General features: G+C 40.7%; 2 protein-coding genes across 4 annotated transcripts; one reads left to right on the forward strand and one right to left on the reverse strand.

Moving 5' to 3' along the window:
- Window positions 1-4,230: 4,230 nt before the first annotated feature.
- Window positions 4,231-17,624, forward strand: ndrg1a (N-myc downstream regulated 1a). 3 transcript variants are annotated; one of them, XM_051389810.1, is made up of 17 exons: window positions 4,260-4,385; window positions 4,472-4,597; window positions 8,328-8,402; window positions 9,314-9,349; window positions 11,768-11,873; window positions 12,174-12,294; window positions 12,611-12,673; window positions 12,773-12,833; window positions 13,381-13,467; window positions 13,619-13,675; window positions 13,770-13,873; window positions 14,062-14,118; window positions 14,229-14,280; window positions 14,643-14,690; window positions 15,147-15,182; window positions 15,538-15,589; window positions 16,062-17,624. In XM_051389810.1, the coding sequence occupies exons 3-17, from the start codon at window positions 8,346-8,348 to the stop codon at window positions 16,319-16,321; spliced, it is 1,197 nt and encodes a 398-aa protein (XP_051245770.1). In that variant the 5' UTR covers window positions 4,260-4,385; window positions 4,472-4,597; window positions 8,328-8,345; the 3' UTR covers window positions 16,322-17,624. The 3 variants fall into 3 exon arrangements, with proteins under 3 accessions (XP_051245769.1, XP_051245770.1, XP_051245771.1); XM_051389809.1 differs by lacking the exon at window positions 4,472-4,597 and having other exon boundaries at window positions 4,231-4,385; XM_051389811.1 differs by lacking the exons at window positions 4,260-4,385; window positions 4,472-4,597; window positions 8,328-8,402; window positions 9,314-9,349 and adding an exon at window positions 11,063-11,369.
- ccn4a (cellular communication network factor 4a) lies at window positions 17,226-24,692 on the reverse strand. Its single transcript, XM_051389812.1, has 5 exons — window positions 24,371-24,692; window positions 21,096-21,384; window positions 20,009-20,263; window positions 18,537-18,730; window positions 17,226-18,438 (listed from the first exon to the last, which is right to left on the reverse strand). The coding sequence occupies exons 1-5, from the start codon at window positions 24,416-24,418 to the stop codon at window positions 18,139-18,141; spliced, it is 1,086 nt and encodes a 361-aa protein (XP_051245772.1). The 5' UTR covers window positions 24,419-24,692; the 3' UTR covers window positions 17,226-18,138.
- Between the last annotated feature and the right edge of the window lie 718 nt (window positions 24,693-25,410).

A 25,410-nucleotide genomic window follows, 5' to 3' on the forward strand; every position in this document is an offset into this window, starting at 1 on the left:
TAACTTTGCAATTAGGCAGGATTTCCACATGCATGAAAAAGTCACACATGTGGAAGGGAAGCGTGTTAAATGTCACAGGCACAATTAAACAGCAGCATTAATTTGTTGCTAATGTAACCAAAGTACATGTTCATGTTGGTGTTAATTTAAGCGATTCCTGGGTAACACCAAGTGCCAAGCCTGTACCCAGCTATAGTAGAGCAGTACAGATTTACACACGGCATTGTGTGAAAATCTCTGAGAGTGCTACTCCAGCTTTGTTCTAGTGTGTCATCAGTACCCAGTGTGCCTTGACATGTTTACTGTGTCTAAAATTGGTACTGGTGATAAAGACATTAGCGCTACGATGGAGAACTTGACGAACAGGGACAGTAGCTCTGGGAAGATTAGCTCCAGTCCACTCACTGTTTGTTTATCTGCTTTTTCTTATGCAACACAGAATGCGCTCAGTCAGATGCATGCTGGTCATTCATACAATCGCACTCCGCTTTGTATGCAGTTGCATAGATGACAACTATTCCCTCTTATCATTATGAGTTACTGAGTTTTGGATAAGCACAAAGGGCAACTGTGCATATCAGATTGTCACTTGACTACATTGTATATAATAATAATATAATACTTTGTTCTTATTCAGTTACACAGTGTGAATCTGTGAATGTCCAGGCTTTAATTTGTTACTAGTCTTGTGTCTTTGCCTTTCTTAGAAAGGCAGAAGGTTGTTCATGTCTTTTTAAGATAAGGCCTTTAATAATTACACAGACTTGTTTGTCTCAGAATCATCAGCTGACTGTCAGTGTGGTTATGTGACTCTAAACTGCTGCTTTCATTAAAACAACAGGTCTGATAAACAGCTTTGATAACAATTAAGAAGACTGATTTCTTTTCTTTATTATGATTTACATATGTTCTCAGATTGCAGCATCTGCATTAGACAGGAGAAGAAATTCATTCAACAATAATGACCTGCGGAGTGTGATCACGTTTTGTAGTTAGTTTAATCTTTGCCCCCAGGCGCTCACAGACCAAACAAACAATGTTATTAAGGCCTTACCGTTTAATGATGACTGTTATACATTAGTAACATTTACCCAACGTGGTTAGTCACTCAGTAACAACCTTATCAACATCAAGAGAAAAGAGGACAGTCTTATCATAGCAGTTGCTGCACCTTATTGAGATAATCAATATTGAATATAGGTCGGGCTGCGGAAAACTTCACATCAGAACCTGCTGGTAAATTCACTTTACAGCCGAATAAAAAAAGTTTATTTGTCTGTTGTGATAAGGTCTGCATAAATTCATAAACACCTGGGTGCTGGCTGCTAAAAGATCTCTTTCTAGGATATACACCCACAAAATAAACTAACATGCCAAAGTGGTTTACAAAAATCATTATCAGTGAAGGGAACAAGATATGTCTGTTAAGCTAAGCATGAATAAATCAGACATAGAAAACATGTGAAGCATATTTTTAACACATTTAGTTTTTAAAGGAATAGTTAATGTGAGGAGCTTGTAGATGTATAGGGAGCTTAAAGTTACAGACAGCTAGCTTAGCTTTTACTTTTGTTTTTGTACATGTTAAACAAATGAGATATACTGTGTTAATTGGTGAGCTGTAGAGGTGCTGTTCCCCCCTGTTTCCAGTATTTGTGCTAAGCTAAGCTAAGCTAACTAACTGCTTGCTTTGAGAGTGCTATTTATAACAAGAAACAAAACTGGGCCATGCACTTCTTTAAATGATTTATCTGGACACCACAGGTTAGAATGGAAAGTAACTTTTTAACTTCTTGGTTCATTTTACAAAAAGTTTGTAAAGATTTACCCCTGAGGTCAGTAGCCACTGTCAATGACTCATCATCAGTGTTGTTTTGCTTTTCACTGAAAATACAATGCAGGCATACCTTTCCGCATTGGACACAAATTTACATCATCTTTACAGACCTTTTACTACGTGACCCCAGACACATTTTATGTCATGTGTGTCTGAATCACCCTTTCCAGTTACAAGCATGTTGCATCACTCTGGCTGTCATGACTGGTTGGATCCACTTTAAAGGAGGGCCACACAAAGGGATGGGCGTGTGCAGTGAATAAAGGTGTCAGTTCATAATTGTGTTATATTTAATGTAAATACATTTTATGTACAGCATTCAGCAATAGTATGTGTAATGGATGAGCTTTGACCTTCAGTGCTACATACTCTGTCTTTTATTATCTGCTGTTTGCAGTGAACAGAGGTCAAACACACTTCAACTGAGTGGCCCCTTGACTGGCGTACAGGCAGCAGGAGATAGTTACAGCCAGTGCTACTGCTGCATGTACAGTATCGACCTACGGTATAAATGGAAGAGGCAGGAGAAGAAGAAAAGAGGAACAAGACAAATGAACGACACAAAAAGCAGAATCTAATTTGCTCGAGTGTTCCTTGTAGATTTCAGGATTCAAAAGTTACATTAGATTTTAGTCTTTCTGTTTACATGTTGTGTTCTTACACCAAGTTCCCTGAAATCACTGTACATGATTACTAATAATAATAATTACTTGTACAGTACTTTTAAAAATGAAGTCAGCAAAGTGCCTTATGTGAAAAATGAGAGAACTAAAGACTAAACGAAGAAGTTACAATATAAGGGATGAATCCCAAGGATTTGAGGAGCTCTGCCAGCTGCCCCACTGCAATCAGCCAGGTGAAAGTCCACTAGTTTTATCAAGTGTTGAGACAATCTGCGACCCACATATCTCTCACAATTTTTGTTTCACAAGGATAGCTGGTCAGGAACTGTACAGTCAGATGCATGAACTCACTCACACAGACAAGGGTGCTCACAATGCAGCATTTTCATTAATGGAAGAATAAGAATATTTCAGTTATCAGTGAGCTCTCCATGCTTTGCAGTGTACTAAGTGAGTGACCTGAAATTTGCATAGTGGTTATATTTTTCCCCTCCAATGCGCCTATTGTTCGATGTGTTCCTATCGAGAGCCTCACATTACAATCCCACAGTGCGGCTATTGTATCTTGACAAGGACCTTTCACACACTCATCGCCAATACTAGCACTTATTGGCAGATTCACAGTGTAACAGTCAGAATCCTGCAGGTGTGGAAATTTCCATGGAGAACCCTGCACTGTAGTACATGCTTGGTAAGTAAAATGAATGGAAGATGCTGAGGGATGCATTTATACGCACTCAGCACTCAGATGCATGTTAAAAGGTGTCAAACCACAAAGAGGCCATTCAACACAGGGCTTTATTCCAGATTAGATATCTCTTTAGAGCCACTTGTAGAGGGGATTGTTGCAGATGTCTTTCATGCTTTCCCTCAAAGTGATATTTGTACAGCAGCTCACACAGGAATCAACTGTTACCATCGTGGTATTGATTATTGCATCTGTAGGACAAGCTAACTCTGATTAGACAATAGCAGTGTGCTATCAAGGAAAAGCAACGTGATCCAAGGAGAGGGAAGGGCTTCCCTTTGTACAGACTGATCTCCTCTTGGCCTCAAATTAAGATTGCAGGCCCTCGCTGCATTCCTCGCTCCTCAGCCTCACACAGTCCACAGTGCCTCAAACACATCTTAAAATATGTCATCCGTTAGGATTTTGTGAGAGATTATAAAAAATAAAAAATATACTGCTGCGGCTTTGACTCCTCAGTTAGAGTGTGATGAATTACAGTTTGCAGTGGGTTAATGTCAAAAAAGACAAGCAGCCTTTCCAAGATTCCTCCCCACACCCTGTCAGTTCATAGTGGAGGAGAGAGCGCTCTGTTATACCAATGTAAGTACCACCTAACTATGAAAGCAAGCAATCAAATGTGTCACATGAAAAGGTGTAGCCTAATGATGGCACAAAGGGGGTGTTATAGAATAATGACATTTGATACTTCCAGTTTTGTCAGCACCCACGTGAAAAAATAACTACCACACCCCATAATGAATATAGAGAAGCAAAAAAGACATTACAAGTAGAGAAAGTCTCTATGAATCCACAATGAGGTGTCACATGCAGTTTGGTTATAGTGGGGGAGTATTGGTGAGGGAGGGAGGGAGGGAGGGGAAATCGAGTTTCAGGAATGAGTCGCTGTCATCAGCTTCCTCAACATGCAACCGCTGGAGAGAGTCAAGTTGCGATATCAATCCCACAGCTGCTGTTGCCCAATAGAGAGAGCGGCGGGGAAAGTGGGCCGGGCTGCACACCCCCAAGCCTTTATAAAAAAATTCCCTCGTACCTCCGCCTTGCGCCGCACGTTATAAACAAAGCTACGCTTCTGTCACTGCGACCATCTGCGCTTGAAAAGAGAAAGAAAAAAAGTTTTTGTGGACTTTTTGTTGGGGTGTGTTCATCTCGGGACAATCAGAAGTTAAAGCAACAGGTAGGTTTCTGATTCAAATAACTTCATTTAAGTGTTTTTTATGTTTTTTTTATATATATATAACGAACCAGGCGCTTTCCTTACAGTGGTCTGATCGTTTCGCAACATGTCCGAGCACGTTGTTATTCCTGTTTGGCAACTGAAATGAAAAACAGTATAGGCAACTGTTTCAGTTCATATCTTTCGGACAAGAAAACGGCCGCACTTTTCAGGTATTTATATCCAGAGCCGATTTTTCTGCATATTAAGGACATGCAAAACACTCGATATTACATATACACATACTTTGTGTTCTGAGGGCCCATTTGCATGTGTTTTTTTGTATGTTTCTAAATCGATGTTTCATGTGTTTTTAAAGTAATAGTAGTGACTCCACCTGTGTGTAAACAGGTACAGGACCGTAGATCAACAGGCTTTGCACACGTGACCCTGGACGCGCAAACAGAAGCAGGAAGCTTTTATGAAAAATGTTGTAAATATCATGAAAGCAATACTTGCATAACGAAATACTCACATGCACGAGGGGAGGGGCAGGGGGGAAGGGATGGTGCGTGCAAATGGCTAAATCCAAATGTGAAACATGCTGTTTATTAACGGCAGTCAAAATATAAAGCATAGGTATTCTCTATTAGTTGCTATCAAAGTAACATTGTATCCTAACCTGTTTGCCGGCTATATAATTCTAATGTTTGCACATGTAAAACTCCAGTCTTCAGTCCTGTGTAGAAGATGTTGAACCTGTTCTCAGGAGGACTTTGGAGCTGTGGTGATACAGTAGGATACCTGTCACAATAATGGACCTGTGATTCCCCCCGCCCCCCACACCCCACCACCACCACCACCACCACCAACTTACTGTAGCATGGGAGACCACCACATTTTTGATATCTTTTACAATCTGAAAATGTAGGTCTGTGCCAGCTTAGCAGGCCTGCTGCTGCTGTGTTGATGTTTCAGAACTAGGGATTTTCCAGATTAAACGAGTTCCCAAAGATTAGGGAAGCAATCATTGTTTCTGCAGATGGATCCCGCAGGCTCGTGGATTTAAAACTATACGGAGGGAATGGAGGAAGGATGGTCTGGCCTTGATTCTGGCTGCCTAAAATTGAGACATGCCGTCCAAATCTAATCAGTACATATGTTTCTGTCTCTCGGCGAATAGAGAAAGAGTTTGAGCTCTTGCTGTTTTGTAACTAGGATGTTGTGGTTTAGAGTAATGTGTCGTATCTCTGGATTTACTGTGGAAAACAAGCACTAACATGTTATGTAGGCCTGCATCAGTGCTGCTGTTTTCCCTCCAAAGCTCAAATCACATTATCTCGCTATCAAGCGAAAACATTGGATTTTCAAAAAGTAAGGCTTTTCAGGAATCAACACAGAAAACCTAATCATGAGAATGGATTATCTATTGGATAATAAGAGCAGAATAATATAGTCATGTAAAGGCTTATTACAACATATGTTGTTAGGGGACTTTCAGTCAACAAATTATGTTTATTTTTCCTTTTTTTTTCAATAGGTAAACTGTACCAGTATTTCTCCAAAAAGAATAGAGTTTGTATTCTTTGTTATGCAGCTGCTTTTGGGCTTCACATTTCAGATCATCCCAGGCCTATATCCTCCCCCTGTTTCCTGTTCATGATTGCATAACACAGTCTAACTTCTACCAGGCTGAAGCTGCTTCAGTGAATACTTTTGTTTTCTTCCCCACAGCATGACATTTTCTAAAAAAAACCACAGACGATTCATTAGGGGATATACATGTAGAAACTAGTTTGACTTAGTTAAATACAATGTGTGACGGTTGCTTGTGGAATGAAGCTAGTTTAAAGACAGAGCCCTGCTGCAGCAGCAGCATAAAATCCCTGTGAGAAAAAGATTCACAGTAAAAACATCACTTCCCTTTTAATATGTCATTTCAGGCATTTGACAGATTTCTGAAAATCTAATAAACAATACAAAACTCTTTTTTCATGCTCTTCAGATTTCATTCATATGGATATTTTAAATGTTTTTCCCATACCAATCATTTGACATACATGATGCTGTATCATAGAAATTAATTTGACAAATTGTTACATAACAAATGTCAAGACAACAATGCTCATATCTTGTTGCCTTGGATTGGGATCCTACAGGGTTAAAGTACCACACCCCCCTCCTGCTGCTCTTCTTGACGAGGTAAAACATTAGCTCAGCAAGGCAAACAGTTGGAGGCACACCGCTGGTGACCTAGTTGCCTCAGCCTGCTGCCCGCCAGGCCCTCTTTCTGCTGCCAGCCCGCCAACAGGTGGTGATTGTGGCCAAGTACAGAGGAAGTCTGCAATCCGTTTTATCTGTTTTATTTGTTAATGAGCTCCCTGAGCTTGTTTTACATAGCCGTCTTTGCAAATAGGCTTGAAAATAGGCTTAGAGGATTCCCCTCCACATTGATGCATGAACTGATTTCTGCCCTTTTTTGAATGTGAAACTTCCTCAGTTGTTTCAGTTTCCAACAGCATGAACATGCTTTCACTCACATGGCTGTGGAATCTCGACGGGGGCTGATTTCTTGTCCTCTTCAACAAAGCTCCTGCAGTGTGATGGCGGCCATGTTTTTGAAGGCCTCAGCAGAAAAATGAACCTGTTGTTTGATACTCCTCTTCCTCTGTGCTATTGTGAGATCCAGCTGGCTCCGGTCTCTGTTCTCCCAGACAGAGGAGCATGTGTATTTGTGACCAGGGCGTATTCTGCCGGACAACTGTCCTCTCCACATTTGAAATGTAATGAATCACTTCCTCTAAAAAGACCACCCCGCTCTGAGAGCCACGCTGCTGTCCTGTAGGTTGATGTTGATTAGTTTTCTGCTGGTGGCTGTACACAAAGACAAACAGGAAGACAGAGCACAAAACAGATGGAAGGAGGCTGGAAAGAGCAAACATAGTGACTGCAACCAAGCAGAAACCAAGACAAACAGAGAGAAGTGACGGAATGCACAGAGCTAGAAAGCCAGCAGAGGGATGAAAAGAGACTTGGTTGTATTGATGGGAACCAGGGTATCTGTTGCTTCCTGTGTGTGTAGGTCAGTGAAGGCCCCCTTCAGCAGGGGTAGAGAGGAGGGCACGGTTCTGGCCCTCAGGAGCCACCGGTGCCAGCGGACAAAGAGCCCTCTTAACCGGCTAATTTGATTTGCATGCAGAGCCGCAGCCTGCCCGCTCTCTCCTCCAACCCACCATCATGAACCACAGCACAAGCTGACGCCTGGCTTCTTTTCACACTCCCCCTTTCCCTGCCTTTTCCACTGCCTTTCTGTCTGTCTGTCCCTCTCTTCTTTCTCTTGAATCTGGACGTTAGTGTTGTTTTCTAAAATATGCTCCCAATCTTGAGGGAGGATCTACTTCAGTTATCAGTTCTGTAGATGATCAACTCTGTGAGGTTGTCTGTGAGACTTTTTTTTCTGTTTGTGTGTCTGCATCAGCCAGTCTGCTGTGTTTCTCTAGGTGTGGCCCATTATGTTGCCCACATGTTAGTGCAGATCACAGCACCAGTTTCTGCATGCTCCTGTGTCTATTTACCTGTGTGAGTGTATGGGTGTGTGTGTGTGTGTGTGTGTGTGTGTGTGTGTGTGTGTGTGTGTGTGTCAGTTCTTTAGTTCAGGTCTCTTTATTAGCTTTGTGTGGATAAGAAACACGCCCACCCCAACATTCAAACAATCTGTCATTTTATTGTCTGTAAGTCAGCCTCCTGTAGCCCACCAACCTTTGCCACACCCTTTTTTAAGAAGAAGTTTGAGATCCAGCAATGCAATTATAATATCTTAGATCACTGGAAGGGACACATGCAAGTATTTTGTGTGTATTTTCTTTGCTTTTGCATAACCTGGAGAACCTCGCCCATGAAAGGCTTGAAGCCTCTGAAACACAGGTTGAGCTCACTAACTGTTCTGATCTCTTTGACCACCAGGCTCTGCAGCTCTTTGAAATGGATGACATCCAGGTTGTTGAGTCCAAACCCCTGCTGGTTGACAGGGAACTGCCGGTATGTATTCTTAACAGAGCCAAGTCAAACAGTGTTAGAAAAGACTTGTACATACATGTGTTTGGACCTGCACGAGTATTGTATCGCAACTTATACCTGACAAGTTGCTTAAGTAGTTCATTAGTACGTCTGTGGTTCAATCTGATTGCAGCGTATGAGAATGAACAAATTAATACCACAGGTGCTATTCAGATATAAATACATTAAAATGATTATAAATGACTTACTGTATATCTCTATATCTATCTGTCAAAGATCTGAGCCATAAAAGCAATATAAAGCATATTTTGGAGATTTGGAGATTCTTTTCGGAAGGAAAATACACCAAGATATGTGAATATCAGTCTCACAGCAGAGATATGACTTTATGAGTCATAGTTCTGTCAAACTAGTAAGAACTCAGAGAGGACAATCTTCATCTGGTTTTGCATTAAAATACAAACAGTGATATGGCATATATGTGCCAGGTTTGTTTTATTCAAGTAGGTGTAGAAGTTTGTCACAAAATTCAACATATTTAAGAAAATACATAATCTTACAATTACCAATTCATAACTGTGGGCCTGGATTAGGATCTACACATAATGTCAATAATATTAAATGTCACACTAACTAATAAAGTCAAATCGTACTGTGTGCAACAAGTTAGTTGCAAAGGTAGCTTGCTGACCTTCGTTCACTGCAGTCAGTACTTAGAACACTGAGTTCTACAAAGAATACAGTTCAATCATTGATCATATATTATATCAAGCCAAAGTTGTGCAGTTGCAATTGTACTCCTATGACAAAGGTCATATGAATGTGAAAATACATTCAGTAACAGGATGACGCCCTCAGGATATTTGATTATAGGATGTTACACTGTAATTGAATTAGTTTTATATTTTCATCACTCTGTTCTTTCCTTGCAGGGCCTGAGAGAGGCTATACAGCAGCTCGTTATCAAGGTATGTTTGCAGACCCTAGAAATAAGAGCCAGCGTTTATTGTTGTCCACCGGTTGTAAACCCAGCTTTATGACTTGAAACTTGTGTTGACAGATGACGCCAATTCCTGGTTGTATACACACACGGTTTTACCCTATATCTGATTATTTTAGCTTGTCTGGTACCATCTAGTGGCTGATAAAAATAAATAGTCAGCCTCTAATCAACATAGCTGTTGCAGTGGCTAATCTATCTTTGTGATGACCTTTCATCCGCTGTGATTTTATTAGGACTTAAATCTAATTGGGTCTCCACTAATTCAGTCAGCTACTGAAAGTGATGAAACACACTTTGGACTGGATTTGTAAGATAACACAGCTACAGTGCATCAACCCATTCACTTTCCTCTCCAGCACATTGACACACACACACACACACATACTAATTTTGGTTATTATATGGGTGCAGCTTGCACAGTGTCATGAACACATTCTGACATCCTCAAAAATGTATTGACCTTTACCTCAAACATAATGGCTCCCGTCTGTGAGGTGAGGAGTGTGTGAGATTGTGGGTCTTCTGGTCAGGCAGTCAGTGTTTAGAGATCAAAGAGCTAATTTGCCCTTAAAGCTCTTTTGACTTACTTTGGTGTCACACTGAAGGATCCAGGGCGAGTTTGATATCTCTCTGGCAGCTAAGCTTCCAACAATTAGTGCCATAGGATTAAAGGAGGGTGAAGATATCGGGGGGTTTACTCGTGACATTGATATACAGGCATATGCACAAACATTGCTTTCCCCCCTTTGAGTTCCCTAGATACACATGCATGCATTCACAAATACAAGTGTGCACATGTGCGCATTGCAGGATTATCTTGGCTATGCTGCTTACGTGCTTGAGTGTCTCCCGTAGAGGTGGAGGATAGGTGGAGCGAGGTGAATCCTTAGATGTTTACGTGTACATTACGTCCAGTAAATAGGTTATACGCCTCCTTGGATTTTCCTCCAGAGTAGATCTCATGCAGTCAGAACTGGTTTGAAAACTACCCAATAGGTTGTTTTGTACAGTGTCCTAGACCTGCAGGTCACCTTCAGGCACATTTGTGCTTTTTCCTAAAAATGAAATATACACACATTTTAGTTTCAAAACGATATTTTGGTGAAAATACTCTAATTTCGAGCCGTATACAAGCATTTGTCTTCTATAATAACATTTTTCTGAAATATTCACTAGTATATTTTCACGAGAACAATATTTTTTAGACAGGAAGTTGCAATAAATAGTGCGTTTAAAAAAATAAATAAAAATAAAACAAAATTCATCAAATACAAACTTATAAGTATGACACAGCTTACATCTTGAAATAAAATGTATGAAACATTATTCATGTAATCTTTACAATTTAAAATATTTAGAGTTTAAGCTTTTCTTTTGAAATAGATATTTTGTATTATATTTTTCTGTACTGCTTCAAGCTATATAGGCCTATTAAATCGATAAGTCACTGACTGTTTATGGAGTAAGTTCAGGAAATGTTTATGACTGTCATCAAAGCTCTTTCTAGCCATAACAGACAGTTTACTACAGTGTATAATTTAAGCCCTTAATTTGACAGTGATATGATGAAATATTTCTGAATAAAGCTTGCCATCTGCCCCTCCCTAATTCTTCAGCATGTTTTTCCATTGATAACACACCCATACTTACTCATCATGTCAACTCAGTAGCCAATAAACCCTCTGTCTGACATTGGCTGATCCAATTTAGGGATCTCTTCATCTAGAGTTAGCTTGTTTTGACCAGGCCGCATGCACCATGGGAGTCCAGGAGCTTAGGCCAACTGGTAAGCAGTGGGGGTATAAAACGCAGCGCTCAGAGCGGGGCTGAACAACTTTAGAGGCTTACCAACATTTGGATCTATAGCTCAGGGACCCACCGCGACAACACTTTTTTAGTTGCAAGCAGCATTGACCTCCTCTCCTGCGAACATGGTTCTGGAGGACTCTGATGTGGAAATGATTGTTGCTGAGATTGAAGTCAGCGTAAGTAGACTAATATTGAAATGTTTGCGCTCAGTGGTTTCCAGTGGATTTGGTCGATTATGCTGCCTGCTGTTGGAGCACAAAGTGGAGAATAGTTTTATATTTTTGTTTGTGGCTTATTGGGAGGAATTTACCTAAATAAGTGGACAATCCTTAAATTTGGTTGGCTGTGCTTTAGTGTGGTTGGAGAGTAGTTTTCAAGAATGGAAAGAAAAAAGTTTTAAATTTTGATAGTGTAGTAATTGCAAGTATTTAGGTTTCACATATCACTCATTGCTCATTTTCTCATCTTTTTGAGCTTCAAACTTAATTCCTTGACATGTTCACTCTACATTTTATTCAAATGTTTTTTATCCAAACATTTTATGCTAAGCCTGGTCATTTTTCTGCACCTGTAGGAGCATGATGTGGAGACTCCTCATGGAAGAATCCACTGTACAATGAAGGGGGTCCCCAAGGCTGACAGACCGGTCATTCTCACGATCCATGACATCGGACTGAACCGTAAGTCGTTCAGCTTTGGTGAAACATCTGTTGTTGTGACTAAAGCCTTGGGTTTGAATTACTGTACCACGTGGGATCAGATTAGGTTCCCCAAGCTAACTTCATATTGTTAAGTCTATTACATCTATTACACTAACAGATTTTTATGGCCGTGTCAGATCTTGCAAGATACTGGGGAACAACACCTGCATGTTGTACAGAAACAAACCCTGCAAGTCTTACACTTATTCTCAGGTTACTTGAGGTTCTTTCTACTTATTAGCCAAGAATTACATATCCACCTCCACCTCATTTTACCAGACAAAACCTGTTGGGACTCGCTCTTCAACCATGAGGATATGTCAGAGATCATGCAGCACTTTGCTGTGTGTCATGTCGATGCCCCCGGCCAACAGGAGGGAGCTAACACCTTTTCCACTGGGTGAGCCACACACACAAACATACACACACAGGAACTCAATGTATGTCGAGCAGTCTGTGACCTTTGACTCTACAGGTAGATCCCTGCGGATGTACTTAAGGCGACCTAATTTGACATGTGTGTTGTTGGGACAGGTGTTTATATCGTTCAGCCTAATCTCTGCTTTAATGGTGGGACTTTGCCTCCTGTTAGTGCTACCTGAGCTGAACATGATATGGAAACAGCTAACAATAAGGAGCAATAAAGAGCGGCAATTAGATTGTGACTGTTATTAGATTGTTAGCTAAAGCTTTGTACAATGTCTTTTGTTTTCCAGATATGAATACCCCTCTATGGACCAACTCTCTGAGACCCTCCCTCTGGTGCTGAAGCACTTTGGGTAAGTTGAGCTGCAGTTTTCACACTGACTGTTTACACTCTATTTTAAGATTTTTTCTAACCTGTTGTTCTAACAGTATCCATGTATGTTTGACCGCAGACTGAAGACTGTAATTGGAATGGGCATTGGAGCCGGGGCCTACATTTTGACCAGATTCGCTGTAAGTTTCCCTTCTCAATCAGGATTATTAATAATAATACGTTTTAATCATTTTAGGATTAGCAGAGCCAGTTAATGTGTTTCTTCTTTTTGCTGATTTTGGCAATATAACACTGCTTATTGCTTGAGCCTGCTGAGCCATAAAAGCCTCAGGAATGTTCCAGATCAGCTCAACACTAACACTGTGCTCAGTGGGAAAGCTGACTCTGTTGACAAAAGGCTGACAGAGATACAACTATTAACTCCTCGCTGCAGTCTTCAGTCCATCATTGTACAATGAATACATATATATTTCTGTTTAAAATGTTTTTAATCAGGAAGCCTATTTGATAGTTAAAACATATCCTGGTCTGAAAACAGAGAATATGCAACAAAATAAGCATTAAACAGAAATGCAAATTTTTAAAATCATGAAAAATGACACAAAAAGTTTTTTAAAGTACCCCCAAAACATTGGCCACCAGTTTGTTTTTGCACATATATTTAGCTAAATGCAGCATTGTATGTTATAGTAATAAATCTCAAATTTCATGTTGTGTGTGTTTTAGCTGGACTACCCGAACATGGTGGAGGGGCTGTTGCTCATCAACATCAACCCATGTGCTGAGGGATGGATGGACTGGGCTGCACACAAGGTAACACACATTAATAACTCAAACATACACACATATAGTAACATTTAAATAATTGCTTGCACAAGAAGCTAAGAATTGTGTTCTTGCAGAGCTAAAAAAGAGATAGATGATTCATTAAAGCTTTTTATAAAATGTTTACGTCTAATTTCAGATCAGCGGCTGGACTCATGCCATGCCTGACATGATCATCACCCACCTCTTTGGAAAGGTATGATTTTTACCTAAATCTCACTGGTACAGGGCACTGTGATTTTCTAGGTCATCTCAGTGAGTTGAACAGATTTTGTGTTTGGTCAACACAGGAGGAGATCCACAACAACCACGACCTAATTGGAACATACCGCCACCACATCCTCAACGACATGAACCAGTTCAACCTGCATCTCTTTGTCAAGTCCTACGAAAGGTAAAGAAAACACATAAAAGTCAGTCAGTTACTTTCACAGGTAGTACAGTGAATATGTGACAACTTTGAATTCCAGGGCTAGAAATAAAGTTAATAAAGTTTGTAGAATTAACTTTTAGTTAAAAAAAAAAATTGGAATTTGAAGATTTTCTACAACATCCTGTATGTCTCTCTCTCTCTCTCTACAGTCGGAGGGATCTTGAAATTGAGAGGCCGGTCCCTGGAACCACTGTCAGAACTCTCAAGTAAGTTCTCATCGGACAACAAGCAATATGCATATTTTATTTCACACTATATATTGAATATAATATTTCAACAATGCTGATTTGTACATGTATGTGTCTCCCTTATCCAGGTGTCCTTCTCTGCTGGTGGTTGGCGACAGCTCTCCTGCTGTGGAGGCTGTGGTGAGTTGAGACACAATCTCTTGACGTGAACACAGCCATTAAAAACAAGGCCCTAATGCTAATGATTAGACTTCCCACCGCTGTTAACCCAGCTAACATGTGCTAAACAGGTTTTCCATTCACTTCAGTCACTTGTTTAAGCCCAAAAGATATGCAAGATTAAAATGCTTAAGGACGGCATGACTTAGGGCGAGAACAAAGTTGAGAAAGGGAATCAAGTGACGCAGAGTAGTTTTAATGTTAAAGGATACTGCTTTTTAGTTGGGGAGGCCAAACAGCATTACTCATTTGTTAGCATTTATTAGCAAAAGCCAGCAACAAAAAATAATCACTTTACTAAAAAGTGTTATTTGTATCCACAGGTTGAGTGCAACACCAAGCTGGACCCAACAAAGACTACCCTGCTCAAGGTAAAGCCCTGTTTCTCTCCTTCCCTTCACCTCCTGTCTCATATCCTTATTCAGATTATAATAGCCTTGATGGAAACGTATCGGCTGATAAGATTCCACTGGCTCAGCAATTATCTGGTGACATATTAACCAAGGGTTAGGACAGCTGAATGCGTCCTCAGAGGCGACGTGCGTATGCGACGCAATCTGCTGCAGTTGACCTACTTGTGTTGGCCTATGGCAACCTTTTATGATCCGCAACTGAAACCAAATGGCTGTTAGAGCTAAAATGGGTGCCGTTTATTAGGGTTAACTGTTCAGGGTTTGGAGGAACACTGATTGGACGAAGCATGGACAAGGTGTTTGGCGTGTTCAAATGGAGGGGTTAATGGTGTGTGTCCACTGCAGTGCGAATGTACAAGCACCAAACATGCTAAATGCTAATGGCCTCTTTTGTGTTTTCCCCCCTCTCTCCAGATGGCTGACTGCGGAGGCATGCCCCAGGTTGACCAGGTGTGTATGTCTGTGTTGGTGTGACAGAAACTGGAAAAAAAAAACGCTTTGTGAGACGCTGTTGTAGAGCAGGTTGGACAGGGCTGGATAATCAGCGCAGAGGGTCAGGTGGACGGGTGGATGGCATAAGAAGGTTATACTTAAGAGCATTAACAAGTGGCAGACATGAACCACACTTGTCAGGTTGTAATCCTCCACCCTGCGCAGCACCTGCTCATAGCAGCTGTCATATCTCAGACCCAGAGCAGTGAGCTGCTGGATGAGAGATTGAGTCTGTCAATGTTGTGTAAACAAGTGTAATAATTAATGACAAGAGGACTAATTATCTCCCTCCATGTATTTTCCTTCTCTGCAGCCTGGCAAACTGACAGAGGCTTTCAAGTACTTCATTCAGGGCATGGGATACAGTAAGTATTCGAGACGTGCAGTATGTTTTTTACTTCTGAGGAATGTTGAGGTTAGATTTGCCACTACCAATTATATACAACTCCCTGCCAAATGTGGGTTTACTGCCGCCTTGTGGTGAGATGGAGATCTTCGGCTACACAGTTCGCACAGTTCACATTCTCCTTTAGTCCCTTTGTGCTGGTTGATAAATGACCCATGTACTCACTGGGGTGTTACTTCAACTCAGCCTAGGGTCAACTCCAGATGTTTATTGTACTACAGAGTGTGCAGAGAACAGCAGTATAAGTATTTAAGTAGTACCACTCGAGTAAGAAAAGTCTTATAAGTACAATTTACTTAAATTATTAAAGTAAAAATACCCAGCCAGTTATGGTGTTATATACATATTCATTACTGATACAGAAACATGTAAACAGCATTTTAAAGGTATCTAGGTGGCAGTGGATTTACTAAGTCCTCCTCTCCCCTCAGTGCCCTCTGCCAGCATGACTCGCCTGGTCCGCTCCCGCACCGCCTCCGGCTCCAGCGTCACCTCTTTCGAAGGCAACCGCTCCCGCTCCCACACCACCGAGGGAAACCGCTCCCGCTCACACACCAATGAGGGCAGCCGCAGTCGTAGCCACACGGCCGAGAACCAGCGCGGCCGCTCCCACACAGCTGGCTCCACGGACGGCACGGCCAACAGCAACGTGGACCAAGCTGTGCCCAAGTCCACTGAAGTGTCCTGCTAAGTGAACCTCCACTCTCCAGACACGCAAACCTCTCAAAGTCCCTTTGGCTTATGCTGCGCTGCCTCTAACTGACACACAGACACACACATTCCTATGCACATACTCACCGATGTGGAGAGGGAAACTAAGATAGCATACCTGGAATTGTAAAAACGCACAATGGACACTCACCTGCAGTCTATTCACTGCAGTTGAGATGCCCCAATTTGACAATATGATGTCTTTTGAGTGAGAGGTTAGGTTTTGTCATTCTGAGGGACTCACACATATCCGAATGCTCCTGAGCTCGTTGGTCAGGTAAGTGTGAGTGTGTAGTTAGGGGCAACGCAGCATCTGGGGACACCGAAGCAGAATGTCGGAGAGTACACCAGCTTGTACATGTATCTCTCATAATCTCTCAGATATATATGTAAAAGATGTTTTAATTTCCATTTCTGCATTCCCTCATCTTGTTTTTATCCATTTTTACCATGTTGACACAGCTTTCTCGAATATACCTGACTGTAAATGACTGTTTTCTGTTCTCACTGTAATTGTTTGATCATTTATTCTTTATTTTCAATGTTTGAAGTGTTGTTGTTTGTACGTAGGAGCAGATTTGTAGATGTGGAGAGAAAATGTGGAGGCACTTCGATAAATAAAAATGGCAATTTGCCTTCCAAATTGCTACACAATTTTGAAATTTAAGGGACAGTCTTCAAGTATATCATGTACAGCGAATAATATTATTTTATCTTGCCAATGTCCATTATCCTTGAGTTTCTTCCAAACATTGTTATTTGAACAATTATACATCCATTCACTGGTGACTTATGAATTTTTCAGGAATCAAATGATCATATTTAGTACATTCCAATGAGACGGTATGCTTTGTCATTAATCAAAACACTTTCTGAAACACAAATTCAAAAGCTTTTACATCATATGCTTTATTAACAGATCATGGCTTCAGACAAAATGTTTTTTCTCTTTTTTACGATGATTTCTATGCAATCAAGCACAATGGAACAAAGATGTGCCATGGAATTGTTCATTTTTTAGACGTGATGCTCCTATGTGGTTGTGGATTTTTGGGTGAGTGAAGTGATAGGTCCACATGTTAACATGAGGATAGCCATAGAACTTACCTGACACCTTCTTACTCCCGTATTTTACTTGCACTACAGCAACATTTTGCTTTGTAAAACACATACACAGCTTTGTAAAGATGCAATGCACAACCGTCTAATGCTGTAGAAAAGCATTAAAATGACATAACAGTTTGTATTTATTAAAAAATGACAATAAAAAACTTGTAACTGATCATCCCTGATCCTGTCATTATTGAATATTTAAACGTGGTCCTAAAATAAGGCTTTGTCTTTGGCATCTCAGTCCGTTTGTGCCTTTTTATTAAAATGTATCATAAAGTAAATTCCATTAAATATAAAGGAAAATATATACAGTAATGCCTTATTATCTAACTTGTGAGTTTAAAGACAGACAGTGACTGTTCTTGAAAGCACGTCAAGAACGTTACATGTGTTATTACATATGCAAAAAGCTACATAAATAAATTAGGCCTTCAATATTTCACACACACTCTGAATGAATATTTGTTCAATTGCAAAGCAGTTATTCTTCAAAAGCACATGCTGTATGAATCCATTCTGGAGACACATATATATTTCATATATACAGATTTTTCCAATAGGAAAAAAGACCATAAGAAAATCCCTTGTACATAATCATACACATTACAAATACAAAACATTGCATAAGAGAGAGAAGTCAGAAGACCATCAGGGTGCTCCCAGAGAGAGAATGATTGAAACCTGTTAGTTCATGACTTCTGGGTAACCATAGTAACTCTCCAGCTCTGCGAAGATATCGTTAGGGTTTTTGCAGCTGAGGTTGCAGAAGCAGGCCTGGACCCACATCATCTTCCAGGTGAATCCCGTCCTGTTAGGACACTCAAACTCTACGTCGATGGTTTTGGACTTATAGGGGATGCAGCAGCGCTCGTCGGTGCAGACGCCGCAGTATTTGGGCCTGTACTGCTTCTTGCTGGTGCAGCCAGAGATGGTGAGGTTTGAGGGCAGTTCTTCCCTGTAGATGTTCAGGCATTTCTTTCCGGGCTGATGGAGAAAGGGAGTAGAAAGATGTAAAGTCTGGGAACCTTTGTTAACAGCCATTTTATCACTTGAGGGCTTCAGATATAAAACATAATGACTACCTTGATGTGTTTGGTGATGTCGACCTCACAGGGCCGCAGGTTGCAAAGGCGAGACTCTTTGACCAGCTCACACTGCTCGTTGGCGTTTGAAATCCTCAGGGACAGGCCGCGGCCACAGGTCTTTGAGCAGGGGCTCCATGAGGTAGTCTGGGTAATGCAGTTCTTGTGCCAGCTCCTGTTCTCAGCTGGGGAAGCTACATCAACATAGAGAGGTGAGGTAAAGAGATATGTGTACAAACTGCTACATTTTGATACCCTGATACATCTGGTTCCATTTAAAGGTTTGAGTGATGCCAAGAAACTAAATAATGCATAAACTCATGTTGAATGACAAAAATATGGACATAATGACAACAAAGAAAGACAAAAGCCCTGAAAAATGATTAAAATATTTTGAGAAACCTGCTAATAATACAGAGGATTTGTTAGCCAGCCATTAGCCAGGTGCAGGATAGCAGATTCAGTAAAGGAAAGAAACTGTATCCTGAATGGGAAAAGTTCTAATAACATCGCCTAGTAATGAGCTAGCTTTGAAAGCTATAATTCAAACTTGCTGGATCAAAGTCCTATTCAACATATTTGAGCCACAGTGCCTCGGTTAAATTTTTAAACATTTTTAGTGAGGGCCAGTTGAGAACAATTCCTACATTTCTCCTACATGCGTAGTAATCTGGATCTGATCAGTCTCCTTATGCAACACAAAGAGATCTTCCTCCACAGCACTGCTGCACTAAATGACTGGAAACTGGACATGACCCAGAAACAGTGAGAGGGCTTCCACAGGAAAGGATTGGTCTGTCCCTGCACACACACCCAAACCTTACGATCCTCCTTGACTACAGACTGTACTCACACTATAGACCCTTGGCTGCCAATTTCAAACACAGCTGCAACTATGTTACATATCAAATCATACCATATCCATCCACTATTGGAAAACAAGATATACATTTGTATTTTTTTCTTTTCGTTAAATAAGTGCTTGTAAATTAGCACAAATGTATTATCATAACTATCCAAAGACCATATAAAATCAATAGGCCATAGACTCTATGCATTCCCTGACCTCTTATAACTTTTTTTTTTTTAAATGAACAATACATAATCAACTGTACCTATGAAGTTGTTCAGAGAGCTGCATCTACTCATGAACAAAAACAACTATATCATCCAGATCACAGGAGCCCTTCAAGAAGCCTGAACCTAAGAATCAGTTTAATAACCACGATTATAAAGCAATGACACTGTGTCAGAATAAGGAAGACTCCTTAAAAGCCCAGTCATTTTTATAAAATCCCAGGTTTATTCCCCAGTATGACCTAGTTTTTGTGTTCTCTTACAATACTTGAAGCATTCTTTTTGATTTATCAGGCCCTGAATTTGTCAGACTCAACTGTGATCTGTGTTACATTTGAGTTAACTGGAAACGGACTTGGCAGTGCTATTGGGAATTCAAAAAGAAAACAACATACCCTCCGGTGCGTGTCGCGGCGCCGTCTTGCGCCCTCTTTTGGGTTCATCACAGATCCATTTCTCACAGCACTGTCCTCGAACTTTGACCCGGCGGGGGGTTTGGCACCACACCCGTGGAGGCTGGGACTCTGTGCACAGTGCCACACAGCCGATGGCACCGTTCACACACACGCACTGGTATTTGCAGCTCGGCTTGAAGCTCTGCCCATTACGGTAGATCACACCATCGTGCTCACAGCCGGTTCCCACCATATCTGACAGAGAGCAATGACAAGCAGTCACAGATTATAAAGACAAGCAAGGCAAGGAAAAGATTCTCAGAGGTAAACACTGTAGGATAAATTACATTGTGGTTTGACAGCTGATATTACACAATAGCAATAAAACTTTTTCCATGAGCTACTGCACAGATATCAGTGTTAGATAGACCCTTCTTCGCCAAAAACTTAACTGCATTCCCAAAAATGACAGATGCTGTGAATGATAAAGTATAAAATACATCTAAAAATAAAAACAAGACTGATATATAGAATTTTAGCATGGAAAGTGAAACATAAAAAACGTCTAAATTAGATTTAGAAATGAGACATTGGTCTGTGATGTGTGACGCGTAATAGGAATATTATTAATATTAAAAGCGTTTTTTAATGACATCTTCCCTAATGTGTAAAGACCCCTTAAACATATGAAATTCAGACTTTTGATGTCACTTCCATATGTGCTTTTTTTTGTACACATGCAACTGTTTGATACAGATTAATTGTATCTGCATCAAAACGCCTCATGCAACTACAAGCCACAAAAATCACAAACATAAATTCATAGAAGGTGAGAGACTGCATGCTGCTGCTGCCTATGGTATCAAGCAGACACCTGCAGGCAGACATCAAGTAACACCTGTGTTGTTACCAGGACAACCAGTGTCAATACGGCAGCAAACACCTGCGCTGCTCAAATCCAATCTGGTCTCCTGCAGCCTGTACTGCGGTGAAGCTAAAATACCACATCAGAAAATAAACAAAAAACCTTCTCCTGCTGTGTTAAAGACAGTTGTTGGGTTTGTTGGTTTTGGTGGGTGACACTTACATGCACACACTCCTTTTTCGTACCTAGGCTTGTCCGAGCTGTAGTCGCAGTACAGTCCCTTGTGGTAGTCGCATGTGTCTGCCTCGTTGCATACCTCGCCCACCTGCCGGGCGCAGGCCTTGCAGCAGTCACAGCCGTCCATGAGGAGGCTCACACCCGGCGGACAGGTAGGGGTGACCCTGGGACACTCGCAGGGCCACTTGCAGTACTGCGTCCGGTTGTACAGGTCCGCAGCCGGGGATGTGACAGCTGTGGCAGGCGGCATGGCAGTGGAATTCTGGGAGTAGGCCTGGAGGGAGGAAAAAGGACAAATTAAGGCTTAAAGACAACAACAACTTTCTTTAAAGTAAATGCAGTTTATTGCTGTATAATGTGCAGCTCATATTTAAAACATAGTGTTTTTCTTTCTTTGCCTTCTCATTATGCAGCTATTTCATCTCTGTATCATCACGAATAAACCTCATTTATACAATACTAGCTTTGATCACACAAATTCAAAGGCTTCAGTTACTACTCTTTCTCTGTGTTTGTGCAAAATCAAAATGCCTTCTTTTATTACAAGAAAGGTATTTGACCCCCCGTGGTGAGGCAATATTCTTAATATCCTTAATCCGGAATTCTTTCCTATCCAGCCCTCTTTGGTAACCTTGTCTCATAAAGACGCTGAACCCAACACTTCTGCTTCACTGCCTACATGGATGAAATACATGGCAGCCTGCTAACGTCTGATCATGCTGTGCAATAAATCAAATAAGGCTATAAAAAATGACTTAAACACTCAGCGGAGATAATCTCATTAAATCAATGACAACGTCTAGTCCTGTATGCACTCCACGCTCTGGAAGTGTTCCAACATTGTATTTAAAATCTGCAAGTGTTAAACGGTTACAGAACCCTGCCAATGAAACTCAATCAACTTCTTCCCCCTCAGTGCGTTTTTGACTCTTACAAGCAGCTCCGCCAAGCCAAGATCACACAGTAAAGAGCTCTGCAGCTCTTAAAAGCAGATGTTCTCACTGAAACAGGCCACATGAGCCACATTAACAGCCCAGCACTTGGAGCTCAGTTTTGGACAGCAGATGCATAAGTCTCAGAAGAGGAAACTTTCTGACAACAAATAACATTTTGTAGAGGCCAAATTAAATACAGCTTGTTTTGAGTGCTTGAGGAAATGCCAGAAGATGGTTTGTCCAGTGAGTGAGACACTGAGATTTGCTTCTTAGGCAAAGAAAAAGTTACATCACGTTTTCTGCTACAACAAACTAACTGTGTATGTTTTTGGCAAGTATGTATCTCAATTTTCATTCAACGCACATGAGGTAATGATAAAATCATAAACAGTCTTTATGATTAAGACAAACTGAAGTTGTAGCAGACACCATGTCCATTGTAATAGCCACACTAGGTCTAGACGGGGAGGCAAACAATGCATCGGAGGTCCAATATTATCTGTATACTCATAAATCATAATTCCATCCATATGCTCGTAACAGCAGAGCTTCACTTTGGTAAGCAGCTTCTGATCCACGCAAGACACACATACACATGCATAAACACACACATATGCATGAACACTTAATCTGCAATTAATTGTGAGGAAACAAGCTTAATCATCTTACGCAAGCCATACCCTATGTCATATCCCTGAGCTTGTTCTCCGCACTTCAATGGAATTATGGTCATATTAATAACTACGGTGCACAGTGTTGAAAGCTAATGCAGATAAATGAGTTTTAATCACGGCCGTGCCACTAAGCCATTCCTCAGAGGAGTTCATTTAGCCCGCAACTATCAGGCTAATTTACATAGAACAAAAAAACAAAACAAAACAAACACAACTAAAAAAAAACCTGTCCATCACCCAAACAAAGTACAGATAGCAGAGGGAGGGAGTGTTTCATAAGCTAATTATGAAAACATGATAAGCCAATGCAATCCTCAACCTGAAATTGATCATCATTGTTGACTAAATACAGCATAATTTAATTTTCAATTTCATCATAGTCAGGGAAGGGCAGAATGTTAAATGAATTAGAGAAAAAGATATTTAAGAAAATCTGAGCGAGACTACAAGCAGAGAGAGAGATAGACGCTCAAATAAGCCGGTCTGTTTTGGGTTTTTTTCCCAAAATGCCAAGGGGCAATGGAACAAACTGTCAATCCGGTATTGTTTTCTTAGATTTCCCTGCAGAAAGTTGCAACGTCTAAGAGACAATATGGCTTCAAACTGTAATGTTCACACTTTAAAAGATGCTATGAAAGCAAGAAGAATGTGATAAATTGTGTGACTACATTACATTATTAGCTAAAATGATAATAGTCACATCCTGTATGATATAATGTATTAATGTGATCTCATTTTAGTACGGAGTGAAATCTTATATTGACAATTATTATAGGCTTAAATTATTTTTCCAGTTGTTAAAACTGACCATATGTCTGAGCAAAACGAATTTAATGTCAGTTTTTTGTAATAGATTATAAAATATCCCAATGCATTCTGACACTGCTGTCTTTCTTTTACCCAAGCATCTAATTTCCAAAAGCTGATCCAAGACTGACAGATAGATAATAAGGGTATTGTTTAAAAAAACATAGATGAAGCCATTAAAAAGCTGTTTCCTATAGAACCACGAGGTGGCACTAAAATATAACAAACGATGGAAAGTGAAGCTGCAGTGAGGCAGCTGCCAGCATCTACACAACTTTCCATAGTCAGTCAGCAATGGCTTATCTTCTGGGTTCACACATCCACAGATGGAAACCCTATAATAGGAGGAAGGATGCGCTATCAGGAGGAAAGTCCATTATATGGTCATAATTGGACATTACGCAACAGTCCCTACAGGAATAGCCAACCCATTTTAAACATTTGGTCATTACATTAATTTATATTACACATTACCACAAACACGAGGGGAGTCAAACTGGGGACATAAGCTATACACACATGATTGCAAGAGCTGGGAAAATAAAGTTAAAACTGCCGCTAAAACTGTGAAGTTCTACAAACGCACTCCAAGTCTCTATAGGAACGTTTATAGTATCTTTGCATGCTGTAACTACACAGCACAGACACTGTTCAACGGGCAACAGAAACTCATATTTTCAGAATAACAGTAATGCACCTCCCTGCTTCTCTTACACACATCTATCTATCTATCTATCTATCTATCTATCTATCTATCTATCTATCTATCTATCTATCTATCTATCTATCTATCTATCTATCTATCTATCTATCTATCTATCTATCTATCTACCCTCCACCCCACCTGTTGAATCCCGGCTGCTGTTAGAATCCACAACAGGAGCCAACTCATCACTGGTGAGGAACCGCAAATGCATTGAGTCCAGAATGAGTCCCGCTTTAACCGCTCGGCTCGCCGCTCCCCGCAGGTGTGCTACATCCTCGTCCCGTGGCTCTCATCTCCTCCGCGCACCTCTGTCTGTGTGTCCGGACCGGGACTGACAGCCTGTTAAAGAGTCCAGACTGACGTAAGGTCTGTAAGGACAAGCCCCGCATACTTCTGACAGGAGGGACGGGGTTTTTTCTTTTTTTTTCTTTCTTTGCTTTTCCCTCCGCTCCACTTTCACCCGATCCTCCTCCTCAGCGCACTGGCAGTCCCGGTGGTTAGGGCGTGTCTGGAAAGCCAGAGACGCTCAGGGCCAGGCAGAGGTCTCTTTGACACTTGAGCTGCTGTTGCTTCATTTAAGATTAAAGGACAGAGACACACACATGTGCATTAAATGAGTTGTTGGAAGCTTTAGCCTAATCATTTCTCTACTCCATGCTGGCTTTGCCTATGAGACTTGAGTGAGAAGGGATAAAATCCACAATCCTCTTGATTCTGTGCATAAATGTTTTTAGTTTTTTTTGGTTTTTTTTCTACAAATCAAGCCAAAGCTAATATGAGGGTCAGCCTCAATTATTCAAATGAAATGTGAAATTCCCTCATACTGCACTTTGAGCTAACTTGTTCTTCACTTGAGTATTTCCATTTTCTTCTACTACACTGCACTCAGAGGGGGATATTGTACTTTTTACTCCACTGCATGTATCTGTTACTATGCATTCAGATATTTTACTAACAAAACATGATGAACTTATAAAACATAATAGCAATGCATCATGCATCAGTTCACTGGATGTAAAATATATGAAACTAACCCTCAATAGGCTATACAAAATAGTTAAAATCAGCTCTACCTGGACAAGAGCAAAATGTTAATAATTACACATGCATTAGTAATAATACAATGTACATTAGAAAAATACTCAAAGGGGTAATTTTTCAGCATTATGAGTACTTCT

The sequence above is a fragment of the Dicentrarchus labrax genome, unplaced genomic scaffold (assembly GCF_905237075.1).
Source record: "Dicentrarchus labrax unplaced genomic scaffold, dlabrax2021, whole genome shotgun sequence".
NCBI classification, from domain to species: Eukaryota; Metazoa; Chordata; class Actinopteri; family Moronidae; genus Dicentrarchus; species Dicentrarchus labrax.